We start from the raw sequence: 15832 nt of genomic DNA, 5'->3' as shown, positions 1-15832 counted from the left end.
CTGTGTGATACTGCAAATGCAGGTGAACCCAATGGGAAGAAATGATGATGTCTGACTCAATTCAGAAGGCTGAATGATTATAATGATTATATAACTATGCTAAAATACATTAATATACTATATAAAAAGGAAGATACTTAAACTACATGCTACTTTCTCTAACTCTAACACAACTCATGACCCTCTCTCAAGAGTCCAGCCCCAGGTGGGTTGGATTGGCCATCAGGCTCAAACAATCCTCACCAGAATCCAATCAAGCAATCACCCCAGGTAAACAATTCTCCAAACACATTCCACATAGGAAAAACAAGGAGTAGAAACAGAAATTGTTTTCTCTTTCATTTCTCTCTGTGCACCTCTATGAAAAATCCTGAGAGGGAGAGAAATGTGCTTGCCACAGTGTGACACAGGCCGCTGATGACCATTGTGATTTTTCTTCAATTATGCTGAGGTTCTGCTTTAGTCCAAAACCTCTTATGGGTTGTGATCAGCAGATTATTTCTATCTGATAGAGCAGACACACTCAATTGCAATAATATAAAACAGAAACCCACACTGCACTGTGTTTTAAAGCAAGGCATCCAATAAAATGGTCTAAGTCTCATAAAATATATGTACAGCTGTTACAGTTACTGGGCCAACATTGGGAAACCACACCTGTTTCCAAGGAAATAGTCTTTTCCAAATTCTCTGGAAGCATTACACTCCACAGCACTGTTCTTATATGCAAACAGACAGGTGTGACTGCACATAAAAATGCATAGTCTCTTACAAAATCAGGAGCCATGTGCTCAGAAAACCAAGAAAGCAAATTGAGACTGGTTTTTGATTCTCTTTGAAATAGTTTGGAAACAAACAGCAGTTAACAACAAAACATATGTCTGGGAATCAATGACTCAGTAAATCCTATCTAAACTTATGCAGAGATCCTTTACATCTCTGTTTGGACATGGAAGTGTACTCATAAGGAATTACTACATGATAATTACTCAAAATGGGCTTCTGATTTGATTTTAGTTCCAGACAGAGCTCCACATTTCAGAAACTGGAGCTTTGGTGGAAGAGTGATCTAAGAGACCTTGTCATCACTTGGCATGGAGACCTATCCTCCCATCACCCAGAGCAGTCCTTTCCCTCACAGATGAGACACATTTGTCAGGCAGTCAGGGAGATTTATATTATTAATGCCTATGTCATAAATTCATCCCTCAGAAAAGCACCCTTGATGCTCAGAGTTATCTGGTTTTGTCCATTTCAGCTTTTGAGAAATTGAAATGTTACTGCATGGACTGGAACAAAGTAAGAAGATTTGAGACCAGACTGGCACCATGCACCCACTAAACTTGGCTTGATGCATTTTTTTAACATGAGCCCACAGATCATGAGTAGTATGAGATAAACTAAATTTGTGTTTGCCTGTTTATTATTTGCCTAAAGCACATGCAAGATTACTATAAACTTGTCAGAGAAATGAAATATTTCCTAATCTGTATTTTGAATCAGTAACCAACTTTGAAGTGGCAATTAAAGATGAAGTCATGGTAATGTTGTAATGAAAGTGCCTTCAATTGAGCCAGAAGTCATATTCTTAAAGAGTACATTTTGCTAGTTAAGCAATTATCAACATAGAACTTACTGATAGGAACTTGAAATAATTTTTAGGCTTAAAACTTTACCATTAAAGTGTTTTCACTGACAGTGTAAGTTAATTTGTTTTTAACTCAGATGACAAGTTTTGTATCTCATGGAGAGATGGAATGTGTTAAAGGAGAAGAAATCCCTGCAGGCCAGATATTCCAGTAGCATCAGTGGTTAGAGCTCTCGAATCTTACTCCCACTTGAAGGTAACTAAGAGCTTCATCCTCCCTCTTTTCTTGAGGCTTTCATGGAAAAAACCCTGTAAAATTAACTATCTTTACTTTTTAATTTTATGATTTTAATGGTTAATAAAATGATAATAGAAAGAAGGCTACCTTAATATTTATAAAATTTATAAATACAGTATACAAACCATGTGATTACTAAGCTTTTATGTAGTACACTTTCCTTTTCTTGACACTACAGAAATATTTAAGCACCAGTAGGAGTATTTTGAATGAAATTCCATATTAAATTTCACTGTGTCCTCTTCCTGCAAGACTGCTTTTTACTGCAGCCTTCTGTGAGTGGAAAATTCAGATAAACCCATGTCTGAGGCTATTACAACTGGCATGAAATTTTGTTTCTGAACTCTTCTAGTGACTTCATTAATGCTCTGAAATTTAACTATTTTAGGCTGCAGAATAAGAAAGAATAAAAAGAAATAACAACATTCTTCTGTGACAATATTGTTTCTAGTGCACTGTCAGTGATCACTTCATAGATCACCAATAGTTCACACAGCACAAAGAGAAAACATGCAGGCAGGAGTGCTAGTTGACACAATTCCTTTATGGCTGCTGTCCATGGAGTTGTAAAGCTATTTTTCCAACCTTGACCCTTATGTAAGCAACTGGAGAGTATTTTCATGAATCTGCAAACAGACTGGCTGAAACAATAGCTCTTCTTCGGCTCTGTGGTGAGAACTGACACTTAACATGAAGACAATTTAAATGTCAACGTTATTAACTGTTTCTCTGCTGATCAGTCTAGCAGCGACACACATCTACCACTTTTGCTCACAGCATTTAATATTTCAGAAAAATGGAATGGCAGGCAACTCCTGGGTTAGACTATAAACCCCTGGGGTAACTGTGGGATGATGCAATTATAGGACTTTACTCAATGTCAAATTTTGAGGGATTTAAAATGTAAAAAAATGCTGTCATTTACACATTCACTTGGGCATGTACTCTTCATACGACTGTAAGGAATATATTTCCACTTGCAGAGAAGGAAGGGTTCAGTGACAGGCAAAATAGCAATCAGAGAAAAGGGATACTCAACCAAAAGTGCTACAGGAGGGGGCACCGTACCATCACTGGGGTACATCATCTTGATGTTATATGCACAAAAATTAACCAACCCCTGCATCCATTTTACTTCTCATCACTTCTCTATCTCTAAATGGTATCTCTGATTTTACAGAAGTTTCCTCCAAGGGTTCAATATAACAGCTGAAAAGATACTTAACTGCACTTGGCTGAGACCTGCCAGTGCTCACTTGTGCCCCACAGACTCTGCAAGCTACAGAGCAGCTCTCTCTGTGCCAGACATCTGCAACAACATCCTCTGCAAACCTGCTCTCCTGCCTCCAGATGTATGTAAGGATACAGATACCATACTAAACCTCTTTCTTTCACTGTCTCTTTTTGACAAGCTATTACGAACATCCAATCTTCCCCCCTATGCTTCTCATAAAGGGACTAATCTCTCCTTAATGCTTTAGCTTAAGGAAAAAAAGATGAACATGCAAATCATACAGGATCTAACCAGAGATGACAAATAGTACATGTGATATAGTTAATATGAAAAACATCCTTTTCCCCCGACCCTTCATTTAAAACCGTTAATTGTTATTAATTGCAATAGAAATTTTCTGGTGTAACCAAAGATTATATTCATTACATTACTAAAACACATTCTTTATTCTAATTAATTTTCAATACACATTAGACTGCATTTTGTTACAATCTGCACAGATATTAACTCAAAGAAAGCACACAGTGCTGTAGTGTTATTAACTCATATTTCACTGAAAGGTCATTCTCCCCTTGGTTGTTTCTAGAGGGGGCTGGAGTTAAATACCTCAATATCCTATCCACAGAATATAAATGAAATTATGGAGCACCACTATTTATTCTTAAAAATTACTGTCTGTCTTGCTTACAGAACCTTATCTTATGGTCAGGATGTGGTGGGTATGTGCAAGGTGCCCACCAAATCTCTCATGAGAGAGCAACAACTCTGCAGATATCAAGGTCAGTGAAGAAGGAGGGGAGGAGGAACTCCAGGCACAGCAGCAAACTCCTCTCCGTGAGGAAGAAGCAGTGGCAAAGACAAGGTGTGACGAACTGACCACAAGCCCTTCTCCCTGTCAAGCAAAAGTGTGGGGGGAGGGTGTTTTTAAGATTTGGTCCTATTTCTTATTATCCTTTTCTGATTAGACTGGCAGTAAATTGAACTATTTTTTTTCCAGGTTGAGTCTGTTTTGCCCATGACACTAACTGATGAGTAATCTCTCCCCATTCTTATCTCTAACCATAAACCTTTCATTTTTTCTGCCCGCTATCCAGCTGGGAAAGGAAAAACAGAAAGGCTTTGGGGAGCACGCAACATCCAGCCAGGGTCACAATGGAGTAATAAAAATGCAAAACTTCTCAGGCTATCAGGCTCTTTTTGGATCTTTTCTTAAAAAATCCAGCTTTTCTTAGTTCATTGGGTTTGCTGACAGTTGTGTTTAGATCCATTTCAAAGATTTGCATCTGGAAGGGAGTGAGATATTTTTAAAATGTCGTGTTATGTGCCTAGTTTTGGACTCACAAGAAGTCATGGAGGAAAGCAGAGAAGTTATAGGTGTGCTTTTTCATTAAGCTCTATCAGAAGTGTGGCAGACAGCATTTCTGCCCAGACTATGCATATGCATTAAAAAAAGTGACCAGTTTTAAAAGCATAGCAAAACTAACACCTACACAGTCTTGTGCTGTTGCAGCTAACACATATCTTAGAATACATTAACTCTGTGCTTTAAGAATACTTATTCCCAAATAATTTTTAATGAACATTCCTAATCTCCAGCAAATAAGAAACCTTACTGTGCTGTTTATGATCTTCACTGCTGCGTGTTACTGCTCGGTGTCATTTAATAACCTACAATCTCTTAACACTTAGCAATACACCTTGTGGAAACTACACACCACTTTCCTTCTGAAGCATCACTCTGGATTTTTCTGCCCACACTCCCATTTTGTGGGTGGCACATAAAACAACTACCTCTCCCTGTTAGTGCAGTTGCCACTTTTCATCTCTATTACAATATCCATCTAATCAGACAGAGCCTGTAAATGCAACTTAAAAGAGCAGGTTGTAATTTCATTAAAGATGTATTTACTGAGCTAAAACAGCTGTTCTGGGCTGGAATGCAAAAAAAGGCCTATGTGATTGCTACTCAGTCATTTTTAAGGCAACTGAAAAATACATTTGCTGAGCTAACCTCACTCTGACGAAGAACTGGCACTGCTAACTTCTTCTGTATAAAAGGTTTAAACAGTTATTATAGTGTGTCATAAATTTTGACTTGTAATTGAAAATCTCTTCACTTCCTTAAAAAAAAAAAAGTACTTATTACTTGCTATATAATTACAGACCATGCAGCTGCTCTCCTCGGCTTCGCTAGAAAATTTGAAGACATGAAACACTGTACAAACCTTATTCAAATGTTATTAAATTGCTAGTCATAGATCTGCCACTCTCATAGTGTAGGCTCACAAATAATGTAATTTTCTTCCTGTTACCCGGACTAAAATGTAGATGAATGAAAAGTTGATCCAGGCCATATTGAGTTCCTTACCACGCAAGAGACCATCAGCTCCTTGGAAGGAAAGTATAATCTCTATTTTTGCTGGGAAGACATCAAAGGGAAAGATACCTGAACATGTATCTGGAAAAAAATTTCAATGCATAAAAACAAATTTTATTTAATTTTCAGTAGGTCTTAATCATTATGCATAGCCACAATTGTCTGAGTCACTTTGACACAATCCTTGTGCCATTTCCTCATGTCACTTATAATGAGAAAAAATTCTATTCATGGAATAGTGAACCTCATATTGCAGCCAAAGGCCTAGGACTGGTGACCCCACAACATCCTGTTCACCTCCAGTAGTTTGACATGAGTCATACTTGATTAACTATTCCCCACCCTTTGTGTACTGTGGAGGCTGTGGTGTGAGGCTGAATTTTTAGAGCAATTAAAATAAAATATACGCCATGTGCCTTTGATTCACAATGCATTTCAGTCTTGGGTCACTGATTTGAAGTGGACAGCTTCTGGGAAAAGGCTTTACATACCCTAGACTTCACATTGGATTTTGATTCTCCCTGTTGGTGCAGTATCAACATTAAGATCAACAGGATATTAATTTGCTGGGACCAATTTAGGCTGTAACAAAAATTTTAAGCACTGAAGAACATAAATAATTCTTTATCACAATGGTGCAAAAGAACTATGAAAACAGTTATCATACATTACTCACACTACTGTTTTCACCTAGTATTTATAATTTGTTTAATTCCTGCCCAGTCATACACAGAGGAGTTCTGTAACATATATATCATAGTCTGAAATCTCAAATCAGGCCTACAGAATGTTGGATAAGTAACTTCCTTTGACCACTAGTGAGACCAATATTTTCCAGGCATTTTAAAAACTGCCACTTAAGGAACCACTTTAAGGTTTTAAATTCAAAATACAAACTATCATAATTGATTTACATCATCGGTTCAAAACAACTGAAATTGGGAATGAAGTTTTGCATTATAAGAATAAACTGTTTAATCTCAGATTTGAAGCATGGTTATTTATATACTCCTGAGCAATTACACACACAATTTGACAAATAGCCAAATTATTTTTTTATAAAGAGTCATGTTTTCAAACATGGTAATTTCTTTAGAAGTTGGGGTTTTTTTCTCATTTAATCCAGTTGCAACTGGAGATGCTTAGAGTCCATCTGGGACCTTTATAATTAGGGCTTTAACAGCCTGAAATTATTTTCCAATTACTACTCCACACACCACTCAGTGTAGCAATACTGTTCACATTTGTCACCAGAAATCACTGGCACTACTTTTTGCTTTCCCATGAGTCACTAAAAACACTAAAACAAGTTAAGGTGGAAAAACAGACTAGGATTTCTGAAAGACTATGAATCCACTGTCACTGATTCTGGCACTCACCAGGAGCAAGCTACAGAAACAAAATGCATACAAAAATTCAGTTTGTTCCACTTCATTGTCACTGAACTAGACCCTTTTGAAAGCTGAATCAACAACAGACAGATTTTAAAATCTTCTGTAATTGTTGAAACAGGTACCTACTATAATTGTCTTGAAATCTAGGGATGAAGCCAAAATGAAATTGAAAAAATGAAAACAGACAGATATGCAAAGAACATTTTTAGCTATAGAAACAGGAAATTTATATTGAAAGTTATAAGAGAAATAGCTCAGAGATCTCCTCAGAAGAGAATGCATGTGGGAAGAATAACAAAGGGAAAACCTTGAGGGTTTTATATATCATTGTAGATGTTAAAATGCTTAAAATACAGGAGCACAGTTTGTCTTTTACCTCAAAAAAAAAAAAATCCCTTATTTTCAACAATGAGAAATCATTTTGACTTGCTTTCCTAATTTATAAAATTTTGATATCATAATTTCTTCATCCATCCATTCATTCAGACTATACCTGGGCAATTTTCTTTGCTGGTATTAAAATATTCAAAAAAACCACAATAGCTTTTGGTTTAGAGGTTCCAAGCTTATCTTCCTTGATTAAGTATCATGCAGCATGGTTTGGAAATGTTCTCTCTTTGGACAGTGAATATATGCTCACATATCTTGCTATATAAATGAAAAATTATAGAATAGAAAGCATGCATAATAGAAATAATACTAATTATCAGAGGCATTTGCCTCTGAAGTGCATATGTGGGAGAAAAAGAAGGGATACAGTCACTAAAAATATCTAATAGAAATGCAATCTAACCAAAGACATTGTGGGTTCATCATCTATTACTTCTGCTTATGAGACCTAGAAGCAGACATGATTTAAAACAACAGAAGTAGCACAAAAGCAAGAATACATCACAGAAACACAATGTATTTACTATGGACTACTCAACAACACGTAGTTAAAGAGCAAGCAAAGAGAAAAATCCATCCTGACATCGAAAAAAGAAAGAAGCACTATTCATATCTACTGCTAAAACTAAAACTGTGCAAAAATAAATCAGGACTCAACGTCAGAAAGACTTGTTGGGTTGTGGAGACCTGGGCTCTAATTCCTGTTCCCAAAGCTATTTCCATGTTGAGATTTTTTAATGAAATAATGATTCAGCATCAAAACAAGAAAGAGTTCCAGAAAATGAGGACCAAACACTGCTCTTTTAGCTGAAAGGAGCCAAACTAATTTAAAACCATTTTGCAGGAGAGACTCCCTTCCCCTACTCACTAAAATTTTGTCCTTGTTTGTTCCAGACTAAATTAATCTTTCTTGAACACAGGGGGCCTGTTCCAGATTTAAACTCTGCTTTACACTTCTGCTATTTTGGCTTTTTGTTTCCTCAGGAGGAAGGTTTCTCTCCAAGACTTAACACACATGAACAGAGGAGCCAGCAAAGCCCACCATGCTCTGCTTGTAATTCACCTTGCCAGTGCAACAGAGCAACTTTCCTGCCAAGTTTTCTCCCTCTTGGTATCAGCACATTCTGAAGGCTACTATCACCATTACAGTCCTAAAACATTTTACTGTCTCCAATAAATTCACTGAATACCCATGTGCTCACAACACCTACACATCACTTTTTTTTCCTCCACAGGAATCCATTACCTGGACAATTTACCCAGGTTGGGCTTCCCTGCACAGCTGCCTCTGGAACAAGATTTGTAGTGCCAAAAGAGCAGCAATGTGGGAAGTAAATCTTGGACACAATGTTCTTTAGTAGCAGGGATGGAGTCCAGCATTGTGCAAGAGTTGAAATATGAAAGTTGTGGGAGTCCAGGGCATTCCTCTGGCTGCCCTGGAAGGTCTGGGACCCTGGCAGGGGTCAGGAACCCCCCTGGACAGAGCCCCCAGAGACACTGTCTGTGATCTCTGTCCATGCAAAAGAGTTTTCAATCTCACAGGATCAATTACCAGCTCTGAATGTTTGATATAAGTAATAATTAAGTGTGGCACAGGTGCAAAAGTAAAATTTTAGGATTCTAGATTAGGGGCCCAAAGGGGACAAGATGGAGGAAATTGGGTGTGTCTTGTCCTTTTTCTCCTTCTTCATGCCCTCCATGTTTCACTGTGGTGTTGGCATTTTTCTGTTGGTTCAGGCTGGGGACACACTGTCCAACGTAGGTGACAGATATTGGCACGTTATTGTAAATCCAGCCCAGGGAGGTTCTGGTATTTAATGTTGGTAACATCCCACTGAGGGCAGAGCCCCACACGCTGCCCTGCAGGACAGAGCTGGGCAGGGCAGCAGAACATGTGAGAGATAAACAGAATAAACAACCTGGAAACCAGCACAGACCAATTATGGCTTCTGCTTTGGCAGCGGGGTGACAGACAGAGACTTTCTACAATACCTCAGATTCCGACAGAAAGTGAATGTGAATGTGGCTCTCACCTTCCCCTTGGTAAGTCTGCATCATCTTTCTTCCACCGCACTGTGGGTGTGGGATCCCCCTGCACCTGGCACCGAAAATCCACGGCCTCCTCCTCCAGCACCACTTGGTTAATCGGTCGCCTGAGAAACGTGGGCCGCTCTGGAAAGAGACATTAAAATTCCACAGTGAGTCAGAGGGCTGAAATGAACACTTTTTGACTTTTCAGCATCTTGCTGCTTACCCATCCATCAAACAGAAAGGAGGCTGAGCTCCACAAATTCAGACAAGTGGAACTGATGATGTGCATAAAGCGCTAGGAAGAGGGCTGCCAGGCTGGAGAGGCAAGGGCTGTCCCATCCTACCCTCCAGCAGGAAGAGGATGGGAAGGGGGACCAGAAGGCAGCCTGTGCCAGGACTGACGGGCCACCTGCCAGACAGCAGAGTGGCCTCTGAGGCCGTGCCCTTCCCTGGAAAAGCTGTGGCTCTGCAGCACTGCAGACAAAGCCCGAGCTGGGAGCTCCTGCTGCAGCCATGTATGAGCTGCCCATGGAGCCAGCCTGCCTTTGGCAGTGATCAATACCTTGATGCTTCAGAGGAAAATTTAAGCTCTGTGATATGCACCTCAGGCAATTGTGAACTGTTGTGCGCAGGACAGAGATTCCCCGATCCCCATCGCCAACTTCACCATGGAAAACCAAATTAAGGTCTGAATAATAACTTGTGTTTACCCTTGTTATGTTAGGCTGCACAGCGACAAATAGTATTAATCACCATAATGCTGTACAGGCCTGCTTAAAATCCAGATGCAGAGCCACAATCTGATCTCAGTTGTACTGCTACAAAATCCAAGTACCGGTAATTTAATTTGAAAGGATGTCACTGGGGTTAGTTTCCAAGTTGTCTTTGGAAGGAACAAATTTTGTTCTGTCCTCTCAGCCATACCACACTTTTATTGTCAGAAATTATTTATGCTAGTCAAACCATTATAAGGCTGGGTTTATGTGAAACAGTATTTCCACTCAAGACAGGGATTTATCATAAGGACATATAAAACTGGTTACACACTATGTTTCATATTTCACTCTCAGCAAGTTAAGGGATATGATGTCACTTAAAAAAATTACTCAGAATTCACACAAATACAAGCAAGACCAGATTCTGACTCAGGAAATTTATCTTGATAACTACAGAGTTAATTTTACAGGTTTGTTATGCACGATTATTATATGCAAATAATTTATTTAAAAAGTGAAAAGAACATTATAAAGGTTGCAATATAAAGCAGGCCACACTTACTGGCAGAATTAAGGCTGTCTGCATGTCTTTTAATCACTTCCCTTCTGTTTATGATGCCTTATGAGACTGGTTGCAATTTTATGTTCACACACTATTTTTCCCCCAAACATCTCCAGATTGTTGGTATTCATTTAATATAATAATTAGGTGTTTAATATTTATAATAATATATAATTAGGTGTTTAATATTTTGCTTTAGTTGTACTGTTTAGAGGGTGGCCTGCTACCTTACTACTCAAAATGTATTTCAAAGACAGAATTATTAATTTCCTCATGACCTCTATTACACCTATCTTAATGCTTTATAATCACCTCACTTATTTTCATAGCTCCTCTCTGAGGTACGATAGAGATCTTAGAATGCAAGATAAAAAGTATCTGCTAAATTTTGATTAGCCACAAAACTGACAATTTTGATGAGCCACAAAACTGACAATTTTTTTTTTTTTTTGAGAGGATGAGGAGGTGTTGGATGGAAATGAAGTTTTAATTTTGTGTGTTCAAAGCTCAGCTTCCATTAATTCAACTGCAGACAAAAAAGTGTTCATCATTTTTACAAATCGGAGTATCAATCAGAAAATGAGGAACACAAAACCACCTGTTAGTAATTATGTAAATGAGTGACAGCATCACACAGGAATTCCTTATTAGCAGGGAAACCTATTGGCAGGGGAAATCATATTTTGTCAGCAGAAGAATAGACATGCTCAAGAATCTATAGCACCTTTCCAGATGATAGAGATAAAAGCATGGCTAACGGGCAAAGATTCTTCTCCCCAAGCCATTGCTTTTGTCCTATTCCTATTCCTGCCCAGGATCTTCAGATTCCAGCAATGTTTGGGCAAGTAAATTCACTTCTAGCCTCTCTGCTTATATTGAAATCTTTATAATTTCCCATTTTAAGTCAGTGTACAAGCCATATCCAGCTCTTTGTAATTTTTCAAGTCTGCGTACAAGACCTATTCAGCTGCTGTTTCTTTAGTCATTTTATCTTTTTCTTTTAGCCCAGAAAGATCACTTTTCACACCTGGAACCCAGCAAGTTCTCAAGTCCAGATCCCCTTCCAACTACCATGCCTCTCCTTTTTCATACCTCACAGGAAATGGACTCTTCTCCACTGAGTGTTTGATCTGCACTTAAACTGGAGCTCCTTTTCCCCAGGTCACCCAAATACAGCCCATCCACAAAATTAACACAAGAAAAATCAGCTGAAGTACCCAAGGATCCTCCCAGGACAGTGACAGCAGCAGGAACACAGTGTAGATACAGGAAAATGCTGCCCAGATCTTCATTTATGGGTTCTCTGATGTATGAATTGATGATTATTACTTTTTTTTTTTTTTAGGCAGATCCATATTTGTTTAAGTTTAGTGAAAATTGTCTGGACAAGCCAAAAAAATAGTGTAGCTATTTCCCAACATATTTTAGGTACGTGATATCCAGTATGAGGCACCTGCACTTCAGGACAAAAAGCTTCCTCCATTCCTCTCATTCCTGCCCATTTCACTCTAAGTATCCCCTTGGCCTCCAAACTGCAAGAACTTCAACATTCTTACAGAAGAGCGAATTATTTTGTCAATTGCATTTTGTCAACTAAAATCAGTTTTCCAGTTAGGCATGGAAAATTTTGAATAAAGCCATTTTAATTTGATAAACTTATTACAACTGGACAAAGCAAAAAAACCCCATTTTTAATCCTAATGCTAAGCAACATACTTGGCCCATCTGTAACCATGTGAATCTGGATGGGAATATTTTAATGACACTTTCTGCAAATTTGCAACAGCATCTTTTTCACAACTTCTCTCCTAAGAAGAGCTTAGGCCAACTCCTATTCTCAGCTCATACAGAATAATCTTCATTCTGGCATTTGGTTTTCAAGACATGATCTTAAATGAAGAAATTTAAATCCATATCAGCATTCTAATTGGTGCTTTAGAGACCCTAGTTCATCCTCACTGAATTTAAACAACTCTGTGTTTGTCTGTGCTTGATCTGCATACAAAAATCATTTTAGACCAGGTTTACAAAAGCTGCGTGTAAACAGCATAGAAATGAGAATGTGCATACAGCTACTTGCAGCTGTAAATTCTCCTGTACAGGAGATGAGAAAATAAATTCTTGTCTCATTTTAAGGAGAACCCAGCTGAGGAAAAAGTAAATGGCCCTGAGGTCATTAGATAAATCATTGGATTCCATATCAAGGCAATTTAGGAGAATACACACATGTTTGTTTCATATCAGCTTCTAAAACTGTATATTTTCAAAAACATTTAAGAATTTGCTGGAAAATTAATAGCTGTGTAAGCACAGAGCCCAGTTAGCAAGGACACGCAAATACCAACAACTGCTGTTTCCATTTTTGCATCATCTCTGCATTTTGCACAGCGTGAATCAGGAAAGAACAAGTTATCTCTTATGGTGCTTCCTGTATTTGTATCACTCAGAAAGCCCCTTGAATATGTCCAATAGCTAATTATACAGCTATAAAGTGATCAGAGTGAATGCCATTGCCAATGCAATTAACATTCTTTATGTGAGATTAACTGGATTTGAGTCACCTGCAGAACTTGCTTACAATGTTAATCTCTCAGGAGACAGAGCACTGCTTGCCCAAGCATGCTAAATAAAGAAGGTTTCTGTGCACAGCCAGGTCAAACTTAGTTTCAGAGCTAGTCTTGGGGAAAAAAAAATAATATTTTTTCTTCTGAAATGGTTTGACCATAAATAAAGCTTTGTGGTATAATTAAATATTGTTACTCTGTCAACAGCATACAGAGCACAATATATTTGAGAAACAACAAGAAAGGGTGATAAATTAAAATCATAGGCATATATAAAAATTTTAATATAGCTATTTTATAAGCTTTCACTGAGTAAATAAAGTACCCACTTCCCAGACTTTCTCTGATGAATATTAAAAATCTTTGAAGAGAACTATAAAATAGGTCATGGTTATATGTCATGTCAACCAGTCATGCTATTACTAGGGTGACCTTTATTACTTCAGAATAAACTTTGCTTGCAGTTATAAAAGGGGATTGTTAATGCAATCTGGACACACACCTACAATCTGTTGCAGAGCTCGAAGTATGTGCTGCAAGGATACCTACAGATCTGAGCCAGAAACAGCAAAATGCTTTTCTTGCTCTGGGTGCTGACACAAGTTAACCTCAGAACTCAATTTTCCCCATATTTAACAATTGGTCTGAGTTTCACAGTCTATTAGAGAGACTCAGATGACCTTCAGATGTATTATTGCCCTTTTCGTGTTCCTCAAAAAGTTAGACAACCATATATGGGGTCTCAATCTAATTAAAATGATCCTAACTACCTTAATATATTTTCTCTGCTGAGGCAACTGCTTGAATGAAGGATTTGATAGTCTTCATAATGTAGAGCCTCAATCTGATTTAGAATTGTTCTTGTTTTCCCTGTCTTTGCTGGATAGAAGGCATCATTTTTTAAAAATGTTTTTGTGTTCTAAAAAGAACATTAAAACACAAATGAAAAGATTTTGGGGAGGGATTTAGTAGGAAGTAGTTACATTTAAAAGCTTTTTGCACTTTAGCATTCTGATTCAAAAGGGAAAAAAAGGAAACATTAGATGGTTGGAAGTATGTTTCACTTCAGAATGCTGTCAATGGCATATATATTTTATTAAATGCAATGTGATCTGGATGAAGCAAAGCTCTCTGACAAAAAGAGAACATGTGGAAGAAGACAGGATATTACAACCTCACTAAATTTACCTATGTTGGCCAAATAAATGAAAATAGAATTGCAAAAGAATGTGGTTTTATATTTATAGACATTCTTCTACTGTATCTTTTCAGGCACTTTCCCCTTTTTCATTTGAGAAATAAGCACTCATGTAGACATCTCAAACTCCTACACTCTAAACAGCACCCAAGGTGTGATGAGCTTGCACAGTAAAGGCATGGAACACCAGTAAGAGCCAAATGCAGCAAAATGAATGTTATCAGTTGCTAGTGGTTTTCTCCTTTTATATAAGTCTACAATCATGTTATTTACAGTTTTTACTGACTGTTACATACAGACTTTGGGGACCAAATCAGACACTTTTTTCAGAGCTGTATTGTTATTCTATAACAACTTCTTGGTATCTGCGGATAACAAATAATCTAAAGCTAAACTGGCTTTTTGCTAACTGCCATAAGTAGAATGCAAGTGGAAAATACAGGGATTTGAAGAAAACCAGGAGGAGATTTGATCTGAAGGACAAAATATACCCTGCTAATTTCTCTGTCTTGACCTATGAATGTATACCTGGTTTTGGTAGATTTTTCCACGTGACTGATAAAGCTTTCCAGGATAGAATGGGTCAAGACTCAGCTTAGGCCTTCCACATAGGCAAAGCTCAAAAAAGCAAAATAGGGCACAGTGTCTTCATTAAAGGGATTTAGGGGATTTTTTTTCTTGTAACACCATGTCATCATAGTCATTCTTTTTCTGAAACTAGGGTTTCTCTTTCAGTCTGACAATATCTACAAAACATCAAACACAAATACTTCCTCAAGCATCAGACAAGAATACCTCTTCATCCCACAGGACCTTATTAGCTGAAAAAAGCTTCAGATACCAAAGATAAAATCAAAGATTAATACAAAACAATCTTTAATATGTCCAAATTGAGATATCTTTTAAAGATATTTTTTACTCTTACTTATGCTTTATATTCTTTTGAGGCTCTTCTAAATATATCTTTTTCCATTGCTCAATGCCAGCCTCTTGAAACTGATATACTATGGCTTTCATTGATTTCACTGAGCTTGAGAATCAATATACAAGATATACCTTTGTGCATCCTCTTCAAACATGCCATTTTAAGTGCAAAGGGAAATAGAAGAACATGAAACAGTTAACTTGAAAACTTATCTCAGAATGGTGAAGTAGCATGACAAAATGATAAAGGTTATCATAAAGAGTAATTCCTACTTTATTTAATTTCTGGCTCCATATTATGTATTTACAAACAAAGCTTTCTTACAAATTGGAATTAAACTGTTTCTGTTTTGCATCTTGCTTTAATTCTGTTCAGCCAAGGGCTATGAGCCCAAACACAAGCAATGCAACCTAATTTGTATCACTTACACTTTGGAAATTGGCCTTTAGAATAGTGTGCACACAATAATCAAGTCCCATGCTGCCTCTTTTTGTGAACATTAGGACTGAGGTTATTAACTTCCATTAAAATGCAACTTAAGACTGTGACAGACCC

General features: G+C 37.6%; 1 protein-coding gene across 14 annotated transcripts in view; it reads right to left on the bottom strand.

Annotated features, from left to right (window-relative positions):
* Positions 1-15832, bottom strand: part of ROBO2 (roundabout guidance receptor 2) — a 1020426-nt gene that overhangs the window by 128562 nt on the left and 876032 nt on the right. For all 14 annotated transcript variants that reach the window (XM_085589808.1, XM_085589815.1, XM_085589834.1 and 11 more), the window contains one exon: positions 9315-9453. In XM_085589808.1, coding sequence (XP_085445934.1) covers positions 9315-9453 — 139 coding nt within the window. The remainder of the gene's footprint in view (positions 1-9314; positions 9454-15832) is intronic.

This window comes from Lonchura striata, chromosome 1, assembly GCF_050655825.1.
Source record: "Lonchura striata isolate lonStrDom1 chromosome 1, ASM5065582v1, whole genome shotgun sequence".
NCBI lineage: Eukaryota > Metazoa > Chordata > Aves > Passeriformes > Estrildidae > Lonchura > Lonchura striata.
This window is presented reverse-complemented; position numbering and strand designations above follow the sequence as displayed.